At 34.3% G+C, this 21,687-nt stretch overlaps 1 protein-coding gene across 2 annotated transcripts; it reads left to right on the plus strand.

Moving 5' to 3' along the window:
- The first annotated feature begins 814 nt into the window (after window positions 1–814).
- Window positions 815–12,406, plus strand: LOC127838306 (uncharacterized). Of its 2 annotated transcripts, XM_052365964.1 has the most exons (11): window positions 815–913; window positions 1,029–1,045; window positions 2,982–3,026; window positions 4,117–4,226; window positions 5,683–5,754; window positions 6,832–6,899; window positions 7,980–8,032; window positions 9,991–10,100; window positions 10,926–10,997; window positions 11,673–11,826; window positions 12,266–12,406. In XM_052365964.1, exons 2-11 carry the CDS (start codon window positions 1,042–1,044, stop codon window positions 12,328–12,330), a joined length of 753 nt encoding a protein of 250 aa, XP_052221924.1. In that variant the 5' UTR covers window positions 815–913; window positions 1,029–1,041; the 3' UTR covers window positions 12,331–12,406. The 2 variants fall into 2 exon arrangements, with proteins under 2 accessions (XP_052221924.1, XP_052221923.1); XM_052365963.1 differs by having other exon boundaries at window positions 903–1,045.
- The last annotated feature ends 9,281 nt before the right edge of the window (window positions 12,407–21,687 follow it).

A 21,687-nucleotide genomic window follows, 5' to 3' on the forward strand; every position in this document is an offset into this window, starting at 1 on the left:
AGCTTGATTAATCCACGACCACAATATGGATTCAGTCCGAGCCCTCCCAGTTTAAAGGCAGACTCTATATAGCGTCTCTAGGAAAGGCTATTATATTAAGCCTTCTGTTTATAAATTCCACCAATTGCTGAATACAACGAATACATTTGACCTTATTAAAGGTAGCCAAATGTGTAAAAGATGCTCTTGATTTAAGAAATAATATTTCTGATGTTGTTACTTAACTTCAAAAAGTTATCCTCCATATATAACAAGTATTTTACCTAGTATTGACGAAACCGTTTACGATGCTGCTTATGTTTGTATAATTACTATGTTTATCTCTGTGACATAATTGAATGTGAAATACCTAGTGTTTAGACGATGTTCACTGTGCAAGTCTAAATAAATATTCGTATTGTCGTGTCTATAAAAGCAAACACATATAGCAATACAGCATACGGACTCCTTATAAGTCACCGTACTACATTAAGCTACAGAACAGTATATACGAGCCTTGTTCAGAGAAAACTGGGCTTAATACATGTGCGTAAAGTGTCGTCCCAGATTAGCCTGTGCAGTCCGCACAGGCTAATGAGGGACGACATTTTCCGCCGAAACTTGATTTTCGGTAAGGAGGGACTTTCTTGAAACTAAAAATACCATACAAGCGGAAAGTGTCGTCCCTGATTAGCCTGTGCGAACTGCACAGGTTAATCTGAGACGACACTTTACGCACTTGCATTAAGCCCAGTTTTCTCAAAACGCGGCTCATATTAATTGTACAACCTACTCCGCAGACAGGGCCTCTTATGTTGCCTTATTGTATTTCGTAAATTCGCTGGGAACGAACAGGTTTTTGGCATAGAGTTATCTAAAATTAGGTCTGGGCAGTACAGCTCATTCGGTCACTTGCTACTTGCACTGGCAAACGGTTAGTATAAAATGAGTGGAATTTAATTCAGTAATGTGTTCAATTGATACTAAAATAAATTGAACTTTAATATTATTAAGACTGTTTTATTGTGTGTATCTTTATTTCGTTTCAGAAAAAACATACAAATGAGTAAGTTCCTTTTTTATTTTATCACATATTACATTTAGCGTATCTGTATTTAAAGTAACATTACTATTCAAAATCAACAAAATTTCATACAATTTTTTCGTAAAATAAACTTAGCCAATTAAAAATCAGTGTTCCTTATTGCAATTGCCGAAATTTCAACGTCAGATGTGGTCTGGTAAAATAGATGTTTATAGATACAAAATGCTCGTTTTTAATATTGTTTTCCATATCTATTCATACGACACATGAACACTAAAATGGTGTTCGTGTGTCTTAGGAACCGATATATTCGCGGGAATTAATTGTGGCCATAAATAAATAAAAACGAGCATCTACAAAAATATATGTAATCATACCACATCTAGCGTTGACATTTTGGCTTTTGCTATAAGGAACACTGATTGTTAAGGTGTTAACTTTATTTTACGAAATACTTAATGAAATTTTCGTTGATTTTGAGCGTTATAGAGACTTTAAAGATTAATTTTGCAAAACGCGTTAAAATTGCATATGTATACTTCTAGTTTTTGCTTAATTTCTTTTGATTTGAATAAACTGTGCTTGATTAGACTGTGGTGTCATAAAACTTATAACCGGTATTTTATAACTATGATTTAGTCATTGTTCACATCAAGTTCAGGAGGGGTTAACTAAATTTCGCGTAAGATACTATGCTAGGGCTAAAAGCAAATCAAGTACGGAATATAAATAAAAGCGAAGCCGTATTATCTTGGAAAAGATATTTTTAAACTAATATTTCCTTGCAATAAAATCATAGATTTTATTGAACATGTTAAAAGTTCATTCGTTTCCACAAAGATTCTTTATAACTATCAACACCGGTTTCCATATGTTCTCAAATAAGAAAAATATTTCCATCCTTTTAGAAAAAGTTAAGTTGTAGTTTTGCAAATTCGCCACACATCTTGTTGAAGCTTCATTGCCATGAAAACCTTGAAACAATTAAATGTGCCTGTATGCAATTTTATCATACCACTACACTGATATACCATACCACTAGATTGATATATTCCTGATGTAACGCTGCCTGATATAAGTTTTAACATGTCTTGAAAATAAAGTTATATCAGTCGATTTTTGTGAGGTAGGTCATATTACTCTAAATATTACTCTATTATCTATAAAGTCATCATTTGTATTAAATAAATTCAACAAAAAATACACTATTTTACCAAGATATAATGTATTTTAGACACAAACAGTAACAAAGGCCCGATAACATATTTAAGCCTTTCAGTGCGGGAACCGAATTTTGAAGGCCTTTGCAAACAGTTTGGATCCAGATGAGACGCCACAGAACGTGGCGTCTCATCAGGATCCAAACTATTTGCTATTCTGAAAAAAATCGAAGAAAATGCTAATTTTAGAAATTCAGCAGACGACATTTTAGCAGACGACAAATTTCCCAGCATGCAAAGGGTTAACAAGTATTAAATGCTCATCCATTAATTATAAACTCGTCAAACATAAAAATTATATTCATTTCTGCAAACAAATGCAACGTGGGAGCAACTTTTTTTTTCATTATTTCTATTTAAATGGAGACTAAGAGGTATGATTAACAGAAAAACTGGTTACTGCCTGATCGTTTATTAATAAATCAGGTTTGACAAGAATAAAATAATTGCTCCGAAAGCCCGCCGTTATTTTATTCCAAGCCTCGCATGATATATAATAAAATGATCAGCCAATTTTCTGTTAACTTAGCCTGAATGTGGACGCCATTTTGTTTAGTTCAAGCCGCGTCATCCGATTCTTTTCTGATATTAAAAATCAACCCAACTTAGCGGGCCGATATAATTTATATTTGCCCGCAAGATACGAATACCGTCCCGCTCGCGACGTCATTTTGTTACTATTTATAGTAAAGATATGTAATATTCTCTACATATCTATGCCTCTTATTTATTCGCAGATTGGCTGGTTGTCTCCCTGATTGTGTCCGCCTGCGTCATTGCAGGTTTGTAATTGTTGTATCAACGAAAAAGTTAGTTTACCATTTTCAGCAAGCGGTTTCTCTTTTTAAATTATGTACGCTTCGACGGATGGCCAATGAGATCCGCTTTTTGTACCGATATCTCTTGTTTTAAGTCAGTTTGAGAAACACAACATAGATTGTGTTTCCTATACTCGTTGTCATATCATACTTTAACTCATGAACTTTTTTAAAAGTGAGTGCATGAATTTTACAAGACAGCATACTTGTATATTTCCGATATGAGTTTAATCAAATACGGGTTGAAATAATAACGTGTGTATGATTAGTTTTATCTCGTGTTTTGCTCATGTCTCGGCAATGATGTCAATAACTTATTCTTAATTGGTGTTAAACACGGTCTAAACGTTAAAGCGGTATTTCGCCAATATAATATAAATCTCAACAAATTATCTTTTACACGTTAACGATTATCATTGTGATTGGGCAAAATACTTATCAGATTAAGATTCTGCCTAAAGTAATTTGAATGCTCCATTGTAACATATTCGCTTATGTGTGTAAATCCCAACGATTTATACGCCGTGAGCACCTTAAACTATGTACTGAGTGGTGTGCACTAGAATGACGTCTTCTCCTTATCACTGAACACATTTCGGTTCTTTTAAGATCATATGGGCCTGGTTCGGAGATAACTGGGCTTTACGCATGTGCGTTAAATGTCGTCTGAGATGAGCCTGTTCAGTACGCACAGGCTTATCAGGGGCGACACGTTCAGCTTATATGGCATTTTTTGTTAACATAAGTTCTTTTCTAAAGGAAATTCCAGTCAATATGGAAAGGGTCGTCCCCGATAAGCCTGTGCGGACTACACAGGCTAATCTGGTAATTCATTTTAAGCTAAGTATTCAGCCCTATTTTCCCCAAACGAGACTCATATAAAATTCCGGATATAATCCCTTGGTCATTGGACTCTGGAAAAAGCCTATACAAGTGTAAATGTATTTAGTTTTTAGAGAAATCAAACTTTGGAATCGATTTAAAAAATGAATGCAACATAAGGCAATGTCGCCCAATTGCGTCCATTGGTTCTAATATATATTTGCATTTCAAGCGTTTGGCCAAGAGATTCCAGAAGCTAATAAACTGAAATGTCGTCTGTGTAACAACGCTCTTGAACTAAGGGACTGCACCAAACAAGCGGTGTGTGACAACAGAACCGAGGTAAATTATATCGCTATGAATGATACACGTCTCTTTTAGGGTATACTGTTTGAGAAATTGTGATCGTTATTAAATCTTTCGTAATATGTTTATAAGAAAAAAGATATATGCATATGTGTACGAAAATGTGTTCAATTTTATGTTTCAAACAGGAGTTTGCAAAATATTTCGTAAAATAAAGTTATCACATAAAATATCAGAACGCTTCGGACAACGACGCGAGAGTACTCGATTGCAATAAACATGAGGTCAACAAATCTTCAAAAATTCGATTCACTGAACAAATTTAGAGAAACCGAAAGATTAATTTTACTTTTTTTTATAACTTTTATTTACCATTTAACAAGTTTCTGTTTTAACGGTCGATCTTCTTTTAAGCAACATTGACATGAAAAAGTGCTCAAGAACTGAAAAAAAAACAACGTTAGCAATTTGTTCCAATACAATTTCGGCATATAAATTACTATTAAAAGATTTGATAAAATTATCATCAAATCGGGACAGGGTATACCCACTGAACATGTGAATATCGGCATGTCTCATATTTTCGCGATGTGCGCGCACAGATTGTTCCATGCAACAATTTCTGGGAATCGTGAAAAGTAAACGAATTGTCTTTAAAATAAATCAAATACTTGAAAGTATGTGTTTACACTAGCGCAGTGGTCTGCAATTTATGCGCAAGTTTAATGAAGAGTACCGAAAAAATGCATGGAAAAGGCATAAATTTGGACTATTTCTGTTGAAGTAAGTTTTTTAATGCAATTAAACTGTATTTTTTCTTATTTTAGTCGTGTCTATAATTATTCTAAGCGTAGTAATGTTATTAAAACAAAATACTGGTTTGAGAGACATTTGATTTACCCCTGTGTGTGTGTCTGTCTGTCTGTCTGTCTGTCTGTCTGTCTGTCTGTCTGTCTGTCTGTCTGTGTGTCTGTCACACTTGATGTCTAAACTCAAGTTCTTGTTTTACATGCACTTTTATCATTCAAAATGCTGATAAGATAGCATGAAATTGCATCATTTGAAAGTACCATTTAAAAAAAATCAACGACCGAAGGGGACACCCCTCCCGCACCCTCCCCCGTTGAGCCCCCCCCCCTCGGAAAAAATTCTGGATACGCCTCTGCGTCGGAAGAACGACGTATTCATGACAACATTTGTCGTGCTTCTTACGATGTCCGAAGCCAGTCTCGCGTTCGCTCGTAAATATTCGGATATTGTGGCGAAAAATTCGCATGAAATATGTCGTCAAACACAAAAATAAAAACGAACATGTTTTATCGCGTTAAATCATGGGCCACATTATATTTGACTGACCGATTACGAAGAAATGATTTGGACATACAGTGTAACGTCGGGACATTTCACAGATTTATAATGTGTAAACATCATACTAGAAAAAAAGAACATTTAGTATTATTATTATTATTTTTATTATTATTATTATTTTCAGGAGTGCTACATGGATGAGGTTATCACAGAGACGTTCAATGTTGTGTACAGAGGAGGTTGCCGCGGGAAAGAAGTGTGTATTTCCATATATAATTATAGTTTATAACTTTTATATAGTTTTCAAAGCTTTTATCAGTTCGGTTGTGCTGACCGTGTGTTCGTCAAACTTCTTCTTACGAAAAAAGCATCACTTACTAATGACAGTTATGATTGTTTGGCGTTCAATCATGTGCTTTTAGGAGCAATGTTTATAATTGCCACAAAACATTTGATTACTGAAAGATGTTATTTGCTAACCAAAATATTATGTGCTTTATATTCTCTTAAATTTAAAATACAATACCAAGCAATGTAAATTGGCACTTAAAAAATATAATTGCGATTCTTCCTGCATAAGCAATATCTGAATAGTATGTTTTGTCTCTAAAACGTGTTAATCAACGACTAGATGTAGTTGAGGCTTGTTTTAGTTTCGTTTCTTCGTTCTTTAATCTGTTACAGTTCTGTAGCTTGTTTATACCTACCATTAGGTAGTTTTAACAATAAATGAATTAACATTACAAATTTTACAGACAAATTAAATGCCACTCACAACCGCAACCACCCTGGCCATCAAATTATTTGCATTGACCGTTCAACGGCGAGTGATTCCTTTTAGTACAATTGTTTCGTACGTTTGAGTCATATTTATAACATTTGTTGTGTGTCGTACTGCTTGGTTATTGGTACATTGCCATACATAATGACCACATTGGAATAAAATATTTTTCTCTTGATGATGCAGCTGAAGTTTACCTGTTTACTAATTGCATGCAATCGCAATCGACATTTAACAATTGCCCCGTTTTTAAATTACTAAAGCCAAAATGCTATGTACATAGCGTCGCTAATTATTTATTTTTTTAATGGACTCATATGCATACTCTGTTTTTGCCGGACAATTTATTCAGCAATAGCTAAATTGCGCCTCTCTAACTTTAAGGGACGTATTTTGCAACAAAGAATACGGAAAATATTCAACAAAAAAGTATCGTGAACCGAAATTCACATAAGACTTCGTCATCATCAGTAATATTTTATATGACATTACCTTTGATATTACACATAACATATGCACATACATTTATACGATTTTTTTTGTTTGTTACAGCAATGTAATGGAGGTCAAACATCCTTGGTAGCACCTGGAAAACGTGACGAAGTTATAGCTTGTACCAGGTAGTACATATATCAAGAAAAATAGTCTATTTATTTCAGTTAAAATGAAAGAAAACGGCGTGCATACTTCCGATGATAACTGACGTTGTAGTAATAATTGTCTTTAAACGACAATTTGTATTTATAGGAACATGTACAGCCCCAAAGGTATTCAGAATAAACCCACCATATTTCAATCCAATTACTAGAGTACGCTAGTTATATTTGATGTTAACCCTTACAGCGCTGGAACCGAATTTTAAAGGCCTTTGCAAACAGTTTGGATCCAGATGAGACGCCACAAAACGTGGCGTCTCATCAGGATCCAAACTGTTTGCTATTCTGATAGTATTCTTTGAAAAAAATCGAAAAAAATGCTAGTTTTAAAAATTTAGCAGACGACATTTTAGCAGATGACAAATTTCCCAGCATGCAAAGGGTTAAAACAGTTCTAAACGTGAGTATGCATTCACTAGCCATAAGTACAAAGTATTCGAGTAATGTTTACTTGTTTTGAATGAGGTTTTGTGGAAGCTAACGGAGACTGGATTTCTGAAAAGTCTCCATAGTAGGGTGAAAAACTGGGCCTCATAAAATCACTTCAATCATCATCTTGGTTTGTTATTTAAATGTATGGAAAAATGTGAAGGATTGCTCTCAGTTTTCTTATAAGCTTTTTAGCTGTTAAACTTTCACTTAAAGCCCCATTAACACTCAAAATCAACGAATGTTTCGTAAAATATTTCGTAAAATAAAGATAACTCATAAAAAAATCTGTTCTTTAAAGCAATAGCCAAAATTTCAAAGCTATATGTGGTTTGGTACCATAGATTTAACGAGATAAAAAATGCTCGTTTTAATTTTTGTAGCGTGAAAATATATTCCATGTGAATTTCTCGCGACGATATCCGAACATTACCAAGCGAACGTTGATTGGATTAAGGCAGCATCAGAAGCACGATGTAGTCTCATGAGCTGCTCGAAGCCTATCTCGAGTTCACTCGTAAATGTTTGGATATCGTTATATTTTACGAAATATTCGTTGACTTTCAGTGTTTATGAGGCTTTAATTTTAATATACACACTTTTCCATGTTATCAGATGCTGTTCAAACGAAGACGACTGTAACAAACGTTTGTGTGGACTTAGGCCGGGTAATAACTTTAATATATACATATATATGATAATCAAAATGGTATTTTTTTAAGTCGCCAAAACATGTTTCTCATACATGCATAGAATACTTCATTTAGATGCCAGCATTTTGAGATTTACTCACTTGTGTGAATTATCTGCGTTGCGTCATTTATTATATAATATAGCCAGGAAGATAAGTTTATAATAAAGTATGAATTACACAAATTGTGATTTTGCATAGTGTTTATCTCAGTTTTATACTAGAAATATTTCAGAGCATTTATCAAATATGCAGAAAGACAATTACTATGGATTTCAGTATTTCCACCCTAAAAATTACATTTCAAGCGCTGATTCATGTGCCTTCTTTTTAAATATCTTTATTAATCCCTAAAAAACAATCCCTGTGGAAGTAGCCAAGGTGCGTCCATACATGAAAGTATACACGCACATTACAATGTATAATTGATAGATTTCAATAACCCTTTTAATGAGTACCATTGCAGTTTTTACCCTTAACAAGTATGTAAACATTCTGACTTATGATCAAACGGTTAAAGGCAGTTTCATATGTTATTGATATGCTACGATATATTCTTATATGAAGACACCGTGGCAATGAAGAACCGACGTATTTGCGCTGGATATGTGAAATGTGTTGTCTTTAAGCTTTTTCTGGAATAAAAAGATGTCACAGGGGGCAGGTTTAGCTTTATTCAGAGGTACATGAAGAACTAAAAACTTGTCATTCATTAAAAAAACTAAACAAAAAAAATCTCCTTGTGCGATGACGTAATGTCATGCAGAAATATGACAATTACATACATGCACCGTGTCCTCTTTTTTTGCGATATGTCTTGTGTTTGTAAAGATCTTTAGTCTTGCAAAGCTTTGCATTTACGAATTTTCCTTTAGGTCTAGCAAACTGAAGAACGAAACATTGATATGTAAATAATATTGCATAATTACATTATTTACTCTTATGGACCGTTGCCTTTTGACTTACCTGGTTTTCAATTTTAAATTTAACCCATATCAAGTCACCAATGGCTTTTTTTTTTATTTAAAACATTTTTAACAGTTCTTATGTTTGAACAATGGTTTTGTGCATCTGTGCCATTTTCTGCTTATCTTTCAATATATTGACAACCCTTCACGCAAGGGTCTTTAGCTTGTTCAAAATAAGTTTAAGAATTGTAGGAAATACTCCCAATTAGATGTGAAGCATTCTAACTATTAACCTGACGGTGTATTTTTCAAGAGACACGCATAATTCTTCGCATTAAACACACATAATTATTTGCATAGAACACGCATAACTTATTCACTCCACCAAACTTCTGTACAGACGTTTCTGCTTTGTCGAAACCATATGTATGTTTACCTTTTAGTACAACCAGCCCGCAAATAAATTCTGAAAACAGCGAATAACTTTCAAAAAATACATTTTATTATGCCCTTTAACTGAAAAAATTTCACCAAAAACGTCTTTAAACTCCATATGAATTCAACGACTTCTCATACGGGACAGAAATGCAACGGCGTATTGTGAGTCAACCCAACCAGTTGTATAATTGTATATAATTACACATTTACAATGTTTAGCTATTCATAAATGCATGCCAACTGAGCGGATTTTAACTGGAGTGGATTCAGTCTATATATACCCACGACTGTCGGTTCGTCGTGATTATCGCGATGCCGTCTGATAAAAACGTCCACATCAATTCATACTTGAACGCTTCTCGTAATACCAAGTTGCATTTCTCGAAAACCAAATAGTGTCATGGTCCATATGATTAACCATAACAATTAAATGACGAAAAACAAATAATAAAAGTATTTTAATTACAAGTCAAAGCTGAATTATCTCTGTTCAATAGATGTACAAATATTATCAATTTCTCAGTAGGTACCATACGCTGGTGTGCGAAGCAATTTCATGATTAATATAATTATATACACGTGCTTTTAGACAATACGAACACATCTCAATGCTACTTCTGCGACTCATCCAAGTCTGACCAAGCATCAGTTTCCAAACCTTCGGACTGTATCACTCTCACTACGTGTGACACCGACCAGGTATTTATGTAAGGATGGTACCAGGGTGCAGAATCAACGGGGTTTTCACGGGTTTAATCACGGGCTGGACAAAATGTAATCACACCGTTAAGAACTTTATTGTTGCAAATATCTTAAGTTATTGAAATACATTTTCAACAATTGTTAGTGCATAAAAGCAAGTTTTTCTTGCAGTTGGTGTCGCTGTCTTTAAGTTATAAGAATAAATCCTTGAATACGTCTGAAATCCGTGACAAAAATTTCACGTTGCGTGACGCATCGTCGTGAAGTATACATGGAATTTTGAACAAGAACACATGCTTATTAAATAAAATAATTCTGATGTATTTCACATTGTCATAAGCAACATAACAATCTATATGTTATGCACTTGTTGACATTCTTAAGAAAAATTGTTTTCAAAAGTTATTTGGAAAAAGCAGCAATTACCGGTGTGTTACATCCATTAACGTTTAATTAGGAAAACCCAACAAAGTCACGTGATCCTGCACCCTGAAATTATAAAAGGATGGTTCATCTTTAGAGGATTGCATACACAAAATTTACAGCAATTTTAACACCTCCATGAAAGTTTCTTACGAAAATTGTGAATGGATCTTACAAAAGCATTAATTTTAAGCATAGAATCATGTATTTATTGTTTTGGAAGTTCAATCTTCAAAAGATTTAAATCATTTTAGCGTTAACTATTGATTGAGCAAGTATACGGTGTTGCTGTAAAGTCATTCTCGTATATCTGAGATGTAAACATTGTTATGTTTTAGTTATTCTGTGGGACCTATCATATAGTTAATTATTGCATGTATTGTTTTCTTTTAATATCAGGTGTGCTTTGCCAAAAACGAGTACCACCCAGGATCAGCTATGACGTTCAAATACGGGTGCCAAAATAAATACGTAAGCCGTTATATAATTTATTTTCATGCATAGAGTAGCAGAATCGCATGTTAGAATGATTGGACAATTGTAATATGATTCTTAAATAGCTGGGAAATACTGTTTACACCACACGTTGCACGATGAAATGATACTGTCTATGAGTGTAATCCAGCTATTTCGTTAATCCAAATAAATTTGTGCAATTATATTTAAAATAATACTATAATAACTGACCTAGTAATATGATGAGCATTCATTAAAGCACACATTTACTTATCAACCAGGTAAAATGCCCAGATCATCCAGCTTGGCACAACTCTAATTGCCAAAAATACAATACACAGTAAAACCAAACATACAACAGGCATTTCTCTCGCAACAAACATCGCAATGCGATGGTCGCACCGACGTTCTACAGTCAATAATCAATCAGTATTATGCTGTTTGCTGCTCATCAGTAACTAAGGGTTGAAAATGAAGCCTTTCAAACTTGAATTTAGTAAGAAATGTATTTAATCAAATGTAACTTTCTATGGGACTACATATGCGTCAAAATACGCATCTAAGTGGAAAAGGCTTAAATACGCATCTAAGTGGTAAAGGGTTTAATACGCATCTAAGTTGTATAGGGTTAAATACGGATCTAAGTGGTGAATGTTTAAATCAGCAAGAGTATTTCAAACTATGTTACAGATATGTAGACTATTAATGAAAAGGGTGTTCGAAGATTTGCGCCATTGTGCGAGTGCGGGTGCTTCTGATCTCGAATGCCAACATGAAAGCCAGAACTGCGATGTCTGCTGCGGAGACGCAGCCTGTAACTACGACGATTGCAAGACCATCAAGGGTATTGTTAAATAATATGTGATATGAATGTTTTTCGTGTAGAGCTTGTACAAAAGCACGCATGAATTGTGCGGAGAGTATGTCTCGGCGCCATTTAAAGTTCTGGTTCACGCAGTTGCGTTATGTTGTTTCATGTTTACTCAGCAAACTATAATATATAGAACACGCCAAAGTAATAGAAATACAATCAAGAATGATGTTGAATACAAGTAAAACAATGTCTGTACTGGGATTCGGACCCGGCATTATTATGAGCAAAAGTTAAACCTTACTCTGGATCCTTAAGAACATAACAGTTTTTTTTAAAACAAGTTTAGTGATACACGTTTTATCTACACGATTTATTATTTAACAATTTTGATTGATCATTGTGTAAACGATTCGATAGTTTTGTCATATTGAAAGCTGAACATGTCGAACTAAGTGTCTGCTCTTTTCAGGGCGCCTTTACAAACTGTGGACTTTAGGGAAGTTCAACAATGATACCCTTAAAGTCATTCCATAGGTGCTGGGAGTGGACCCGTCAGATATAGTTGTGTCAATTGTGTATTTTGACCGTTAATAAAGCTGTAGCTCTATAATGTCGTGTGTGTGTGCGAATCGATAAGAAAATTGCTACTAGGTAAATAATATGTTTTATTTTATGCTTTCCGGTGGTTTATAGAGAAATATAATTGAATTAAACTCATATTTCACTGTTTCAAACAGTGAAAAATAACAGTGAAAATTATCGATAATTTTCACTGTTTTACTGTGAAATGACGTCATTTTTTAGAAAATGACGTCATTATTCCATCGAAATTCTCCTTTTAAACTCTTTTATGTAAATACACCGTGAAAAAAGCATAAAATAAAAGAAAATTTGTTGTATCCCATCCTTATGCCCGCAATAATGAAATAACGCCCGAACGATCAGGACGTCATTTTGTGTATATATTCATTACGTTGTGCAATATTTACAGTAAGCGTTGTTTTTCTGCAATTTTCTGATGTTCACTTTCGTTATGAAGTATTACATATGTGGAAATGATTGAATATATAGAATGCCAGGTTATGTATAATACAAATAAGTTTATTTAGCTTGGCCTGAACCCTCGGCTAAACAAACCTATTTGAATTTCACAATAACCTCGTATTTTCTTAGTGTGACGTTTATTTAAAAAAGATACATTGATTAAAATGATAACATCATACGTCAAACAAACGTGTTTTCGTGGGATTTGTTTTGGGTTAAAGTTCAATGTCTGCTGAAATATGATGGAGTATATTTAGAATGTTACTGGTAAGCGATCGTTTCCCCGACAGAATAATTACGTGGTCTTTTTTAATTATTCGTAATTCGTAACCGATGCCATATTACTAGTTTATCACACCGCTACATTGATATCTGTCTGATACAACGTTGCATGATATATAGAGAATAACAGGTTCCTGCCTGATCTTTTAGTAAAATATCAGGCAAGGCTTAGAATAATATAACGGCGAGGCTTGCCGAGCCATTAATAATTTTATACGTGCCGAGCCTGATATATTACCAAAAGATCAGGCAGTAACCTGTTTTTCTGTTTATCATACCTTTACGTCCCCGATTTTGAAGAATTTTTTTTAAAAAGTCTAAAATGCTGCAGTTTTAGCGGAAAAGAATATGACTTTTGTAGTTTGACGTGTTAATAATGACGTCATGAGCACGCGCGCTTAATATTTGTATAAAAATGTTTCTGTTTGTGTTGCATTTTGTGTTTAAAATATATAACATCTTGGTATCAAATTGTTTGTCTTGTTGAATCTGATTCGATTTTACTAAAAATGATAACTTTATAGTTTATTCCGAGTAATATGACCATCCCCCATACATGACTGATATAAGAACTTCCTGTTGACAATGATATAAAAAATATATTAGGCAACGTTATATCAGGCAGATACCAATGCGGTGGTATGATAAATTACAAAAAGATCAGGCAGTAACCTGTTATTCTATATATATCAGTTCAACAGGAAGTTCTTATATCAGTCGATGATAGGAGGTATGTATATTCCTCGGAATCAACCATCAAGTAATCTTTCTTAGTAAAATGGAATCAAATTCATTAAAACAAACATTTTGATACCAATATATTATATATTTTATATACAAAAGCAATACAAACAGCAAAAAACACGTTTTACAAACATTCAGCGCAAGTACTCATGACGTCATTATTAACACATCAAAAGTCAAAAATCAAATCCATTCCAACAAAAAATGCAGCGTGGTAGTGATTATTTTTCACACGTAGAGGTATGATAAACAGAAAAACATATTACTGCCTGGTCGTTTGGTAAGATATCAGGCTCGACATGAATACAATCAGGCAGTAACATGTTATACTCTATATATCATACACAAGCGTACATTTATAGGTGAGTTTATTCTTTCGGAAAACCATAAGGTTTGCTTTGATAGAAAGTTTAATGTATCTGTGTAAAATATGTTAAACGGTTGTTTTGTACTTAATTCAATCAAATCTACTTGAAAAGTTTAGAGATAGGATTAATTATCATTTTTGCCTTATCAAATGCAACAACAATTTAAATATACATCAATATTCGGTACTCAGAAATATGCTCCAAGACAAATTCAGTTTAATGTGTAGCCTTGACATTTTTTGTATGATCATGGATTTTTTGCGTATTTGCAAGATGTAGCCGCCCGCAGTTAAAATAATAATTAAAGCATTTATTAACGAGAAGGACGTCGTTGTATTTTCAGCAAACATTTAATGTTAATAGTCTGTTTCAGACGTGTGCTCATCGTGCATGAACATCCTGAGCTGCTTTAGCTCATCTATCAGCATTTTCATTTTTTTCTTGCCGCCTATGGATATATCCATATATATGGATACAATCACGTGATAGTCAAGTGAACTGTAATTACTAATTAGGTCATCACGTTATTGCGTAGCGATTAAAGTCGAGATATATAGCGCATATCAATACGAAATAAACGCTAGTATATGTATTGGTGATTAATAATAAATAAATAAATAAATAAAAAAAAGTAATAAAGGTTATTAAACGGCGAAAAATACCTGTCCCGGCATGGACGTCTCCATCTTGACTATCACGTGATTACCCCATCTGACTGATCAAACGGCGAGATTAATAAGTAATTAAGTAATTAAATAAGTTATTATAACATAAAATGAGGAGCTTAGTCCGGACTTATAATGTTCAGTTCCAGAATGTAGTCCGTACAAATGGTTGGTTTAAACTTATTTATTACGACATAGTAGCATATTCACAAGTTACATGACATTGACATAGGATTTGGCTGAAAGGCGAACCTTATTGGAGCCCTCTCCCGATAAATAATATATTTACGTATGACATTATGTCATGACGTCGTAGTAAATTGACAATACAAGATGCAAAATGCAACTTACAAGTCCAAAAAACACAATACAGAATGCAACGTATATACAAGTCCACTTACATTGATGGAAAGAAACAAAAGCAATTTAACAGGGGAAAAGAAATAGAAATTGAGGGGGGAAAAGGAAACATAAACAGAAAATAGTATTGATATCGAGGTCGTAAACGTAAACGGTCATGTAGAAATTTTTGGAGAAGAAGAGTGGCAGAGAGAAGAAAATGGATGGCGGCTAGAACCTCGTGGTTGATTTTATGAAGCGCTGAACATGGTCAAATATGATACAATTTTTATCGACAGAAAGCGAAGGATCACCAAACAGAAAAACATATAGTGATGGGAAACATATCTGCGATACACTATTTATAAGCTGAGCTCGTTCTACACTGAACTTAGCACAATGAAAGACAAAAATGGTTGCAGTCTTCAATTTCGTCACAAGAATTGCAGTTAGGCGAGTCATTAATGTTTTTTTCTAAAAAGATAGGCAGCAAGAGAACTACAATTGGTGCGAAGACGTGTATGTAAAATTTGAAGATTTCGCGGCCCATGGTAAAAATGTTTTGGACTACTGGAAGGATCAGTGTTAGCATTCAACATATTTTTAAATGCGGCAATAGATGGTGCATTTTGAATATGACTTGGCAAGGAATTGAAACTGGCGATGGTTGAGGGTAGAAATGTGTTTTTATAGAATGATGTTCGGAAGTTGACGTTTTGAATGTCGCTTCTATTTCTTAAAGAGTACGGGACAGACTGACCTACTGTAAGCGGGACAAGGTTAGCAAGGTAATCAGGAACATGCGAATTTTTCATTTTGTAAAACATAATGAGTTTGTGTTTATTTCGCATAGATTCTAAAGATTCCCAACCGATTTCTGATTGAAGTATTTCAATAGATACTAGTTTTGTTGTGCCAGTAACAATTCTTGCTGCTTCGTATTGAATTTTTTCGAGCTCATATTTTTCGGCCTGTGTGCAATAGTCGAATAGGATGTCACCGTATTCGAGAATTGGACGAATAAACGAGATGTATATAGTTTCAAGGGATTGTCTATCAAGTTTAAATTTAAGTTTTCTCATTACGTTAATTCGTTTCCAACACTTATCTTTTATATAATTTATATGGGTGGACTAATTTAAATTTTCTGTCACATTTACACCTAAGTGTTTGTGAGAAGAAACTTCTTTAATTGGAATGTTATTCATAATGAGTGTAGGGTGAGCATGGTCATGTGTGCTTCTAGATATAAGCAAAGATTCTGTTTTGTTCGGATTGAAATTTACAAGCCATTTGGACGCCCAGACGGATATTTTTTGTAGATCATCGTTCAGATTGTTTGCGGCAAGAGTTGGATTTTCGACAATGATTGAGAGTGAAATAATCTAATGTTTGTATAAATGTCATTAACAATGTCATTGATGTAGATAAGGAATAACAAGGGACCTAGTATAGAGCCCTGGGGGACACCGGCAGGTACGACATTCCACTGAGAACAGGAACCTGGTAGGACAACTCGTTGTCTACGGTTGGAAAGATTCGATTTAAACCAAGTAGGCATAATGTTAGATATTCCAATTTCGTTTAATTTAAAAATTAAGCCGTCATGCAACACTCTATCAAAAGCTTTTGATATGTCGCAAAAGACTACTCTGACCTCTTTCCCCGAATCAACAGCTTTGGCAAACATATTATAAAGATACGTTAATTGGTTTGTTATAGAATCGCCAGGTAAAAAACCCGATTGGTACGGCGTTAGTATATTGTAGTCATGCAAGTAATTGAACGTATGCTTAAACACTATTTTTTCGAAGGCTTTTCCAGTTGTATTTAGTAATGATATTGGACGGTAGTTTTTTACAAGACTCGGGTCGCCGGATTTAAAAATTGGACAAACATTTACGTCTTTCCAAATTGACGGGAAGGATCCCGTGCAAAGGGAATAGTTGAAGAGCGTACTCAAAGCACCAGACAATTCTAAGGACAATTCAAGGAGCAATCGATTATTTAGTCCATCAGGACCAGAAGCTTTTCCTAGAGGCAATCCCTTTAGAACTAGTTCTACTTCATATGGTTCAAGAATAAGTTGACTGAGGCTTGATTGGGTTCTGTTTGTGACTCTCGGTAATGTTGGTATTTGGCAGTGGTCAATATTTGACTGGGATGTAAAAAAATTGTTTAAAATATTTGCTTTGTCGAATGCATCATCAATTATTTTGTTGCCATATTGGATTGGTGGTATTTCGGAGTTTCCCCGAGGATTTAATAAAGAATAAGCGCGTTTTCTTTTCCGAATATAACGCCGTAAAACTATATTATTGTCTAGCCAGGGTGGGTCATTATTACGAATGAGGACATCTCTGTTAGGTATACATTGACTGGAAAATTTAATTATGTTGTCACTTATGTTTTTTGCATAGATGTCAATATTTTCGTTTTGTAATGAGTCCCAATCAAAATTGGAAATATCATGGCGCAGTTTAGAAAAATCGCCTTTGTCAAAGAGCCAGACGTGTCTTGAGTAAGTACGTTGTCGATTTTTATGACGTTTTAATAGAGCATAAATAGGACAATGATATATTGTTGTTTGACTTAAAAATGGGTCAGCAACACCACTAGAAAGAATGATGTTTGGGCTTGATGTTAATATAAGATCAATTAAGCTTGCCGAAGATTCTGTAAAGTGCGTGTGTTCAGAAATTACTTGTGTAAGTGAGAACTGGTCACATATGGACTTAAGCTTAGATGCTGATGTTGTGACATTGGCATTCAGGTTAAAATCGCCAGTTATAATAATGTCTTGGATACCAGTATCGAACGCTAGATGTATTGAGTCTGTGAGAGCGGAATGTTGTTGGGGTGTGGTAGTTGGGGGTCTGTAAAAGGCTCCAAACAGCAGAGGCCGGTTCGAGACAGTAATTTCAATCCAAATACATTCAACACCAATTATTTCTAAGTCATCTCGCCGCCTATGAAAAAGGTTTTCTTTGATATAAACTGCTACACCCCATGTCTATCTTGACGGTCTTTGCGTTCGGGAACTTTGAAAGAGTTCATCATAAGTTCTGTACTCGGAATATCATGATTAATCCACGTTTCAGTGATGGCAAGAATGTCGAAATCGTTCAATTCAGTATAAAGGATATCCAGCTTGGGAAGTAGGCTCTGAACATTGTAATGGACAAATGAGAAATAGTGTTTTAGGTCAATGTCGGAATCGACACAGGAAGTGACGGAGGAGATCGACGATGTCCGAGACGTCGATAGTGGGCCTGGATTTGGATGGACATCGCCTGATAGCATCAGGATAAGAAGAACAACCAGTGAGTTCGTAAGCAAGCATGTACAAATCAACCGCTTGGTAAACATAGTGTTTTGCAGCTGGGCTTCACTTGGTGGGTATCGGGATCGCCTGGAATTTGTCTGAAACTTGATATGGGCAAGTTGCGTAGCAACAAGTTATATAGAGAAGGCAGACCGGTGATCTTGATGACAGTAAATGGTGATCATAAAAAGTGTTAAAAATCTGAAGTTAAATTTCGGGATACTCAAGCTGGCTTTGACTTTTCTTAGTTTCATGTTACTCTACTTGGGATGATGTAGGGAAGGAGATGAGCCAGCATGAGTATGATGTTATCGAAAAGAGACAAGAGATAGTGAGCCGCCATACGAGAAAAGAAAGAAAGGAAGTAAATGAAGTAAATGATGATTGATAATATTTGAAAAGACATTAGGAGTGTACAATACATGTATATACATGCATTAACACAAGCGCATGCAGTCGTTAATTATTTGAGTTGCTTCAAAGTAATGTTGTTTTCATAAGGGCATGTTTTGGAAACGTAAATGAATAGGATGCTCATTGAGTACATAAAGAACTTATTTATTAATGTTAGGCAGTGAAATTTTATTTTAAATTAGTTGGCGAGAAGAAATCCATATTTAATCCATATTTACCGTTTTTAACAATTTATAAAGATTTTAGGACGCGTTATTTGTGGATAACGGAATGTGTATTTCATAAGCGGGCAACTGTTACTTAGTATCAGGAAGGACATACAGTATTAGTACAAAGAGGGTTGCTTTTACAATTCTTGTTCAGTGAGATGGACACAAAGTATAAGTACAAAAATGCTAGCTTATGGCTTATACAATACTTGTTCAATAGGAAGGATACAAAGTATTAATACAAAGAGAGTTGGTTATACAATACTTGTTCAGTGAGACAGGCACAAAGTATAAGTACAAAAATGCTAGCTTATGGCTTATACAATACGTGTTCAATTGGAAGGACACAAAGTATTAGTACAAAAAGGATTGCTGATATAATATATGTTTAGTAAGAAATTAATGTTTTTAATTTTTAGAAGATATGGTAAAAAAATTGGACCCGGCAGTTAATTTCGTTTTAAGAGAGCCAATTTATACTTGTTCAATAACTAGGACACAAAGTATATTAAATATAAAAATGTTGGCATGTGCAATACTTAAACAGGAAGGACACAAAGTATTAGTACAAAGAGGGTTACTTATACAATACTTGTTCAAATGGTAAGAATTGTATCCGCTAAAACAATATGCAAATTTTAATCCTTAGAAGCAGGAGACAGTAATTAGTATTCGTTTAACAAGGTCAGTAAAATTACTTTCAGTAAATAAATAAGAAAATGCCCGTTTAAATTCTATAAACGCAGTTGTTCAGATCGATTTAATCATCAATCATGACTAAAATATCAATTTATCACATGTCTTTAAAAGAAAGACTGTTTAATTGCACGTCATTAGACTTGCATTTTAACAGCTGAAGAAATAAAAAAATGATTTTTTCATTAATCAATTGATAGCACTCTACTAAGGCATATACGCGGAATTTACTGTGAATACGTTGTATATAAATATTAAATAAAAATTATTCAATCACGCGTTAGCAAAAAATATGAAAAATCTAATAAAACAAGATTAGACGTCAAAGAAGTAAAAAATATAATGGTCATTTAAATAGATCACATATGTATTAATACGCCGATGATAAGGCATGACGTTAATAAAATTGTAAATGCAGACCCTCTATATTGAAATAACAATGTAATATCAATTTCTGTTATGCTTTTCGGTTGTTTAAAGAGAATATTAGTGAATTAAAACTGATAATTCACTTTTTCAAACAGTGAAAATTAACATTTAAAATTATCGATAATTTTCTAGTTGGGTTAAATTGAAGCCGCCAAAAATAAATAAGCCTAATATTATTGTTTGTACGACGTTCCATTGATTTCATGGCAGATGGAAACTCGTGTAAGAATTTCAAATATTGAGTATGGTATGTGAGGTTACGTATAAGTCGCATGTATTTTGCATGGTGTGTGTGTGTGTATTTTGAAGTGTATGTGTCCTTGCGCAAATGAGGCTTCGTTGTGTGAGCACTCGGAGTGTCCTAGGACTCACAACTAATTAACTATTCGACTCACGAAAGTTGGGACGAATTTTGATTTATAGCTATAATTTCCAGCCAATCGTATTAAACTAAAATAACATTGTTTTTTGTTTTGTCTTCTGTTGTGTGGGGAAGCCGGAGCACAAAGGGAACCACCGAACCAACCAAACTCACATGCTTCCGGGAACAGTGATTGAACACGGGTCGCCTAGGTGAGAAGCGAGTGTAAAACAACCACGGTGCTATACTGCGCTATACTGCCTTGCTAAATGAGCTTTTAAAGCGACCCGGTAGAGTGTCTGCCTTGGGTCTGGGAGGGCCAAGTTTAATCCCTCATGTGATCGGGGACTTATCTAGCTGGGTTACATTTATGTTTATGTAAATATTTAGTTCATTTATGTGTGAAATATTGTTCTTGTCTCTGTTTTCACATAGCACAACGAAAAACTTCATCCACTGTAAGGTTTATACCTTGCCAATAATCTTTCATTACCAGTTCTTTTCTAAAATGGAAGCTAATGTATTCACGTCTGCTTCAGCTCCAAACATTATATACAGCCGCCGGATATCAAACTGTGTGTATTCTATATATCACACGGATGACACACATCTTGCGAATGTCTTTACATGATAAACTGAATCAGATATTATTGAGTGTAAATGAAAATGCATGTATTAAGTATCGTGTTCATTTGAATAGATTTTAGCCATAGTTGAATTAAACTATGTTAATTAAATCTAGTAAAACTAGTTAATGCATTTAAAAAAAGAACTTTTTTTCCAGCTATATGAAATAAGGCCCGGGTTTTGCCATGACATTTAATTTGCAGATTGTTTGTTGTTGTTTTGGGGTGTGGGGTGGGTAAGATTCAGTTCAATGGTTATAAAAACTAAAAGCCACACACTTTGAAATGAAATACATGTTTAATACATATAGATGCAATTTGAAAGTGTGAAAAATTGGCATTAAATCTATAGCCTAGTTAGCAAGTATTTTTATTTTTATTTTAAAAAC

The sequence above is a fragment of the Dreissena polymorpha genome, chromosome 7 (assembly GCF_020536995.1).
Source record: "Dreissena polymorpha isolate Duluth1 chromosome 7, UMN_Dpol_1.0, whole genome shotgun sequence".
NCBI lineage: Eukaryota > Metazoa > Mollusca > Bivalvia > Myida > Dreissenidae > Dreissena > Dreissena polymorpha.

Bases quoted from the DNA above. Each gene is read 5' to 3' on its own strand.
- LOC127838306 (XM_052365964.1), top strand. The intron at 8,033-9,990 runs GTAATAACTTTA...ACGTGCTTTTAG, and splicing joins TTTGTGTGGACTTAGGCCGG to ACAATACGAACACATCTCAA. The intron at 11,827-12,265 runs GTATTGTTAAAT...TGCTCTTTTCAG, and splicing joins CGATTGCAAGACCATCAAGG to GGCGCCTTTACAAACTGTGG.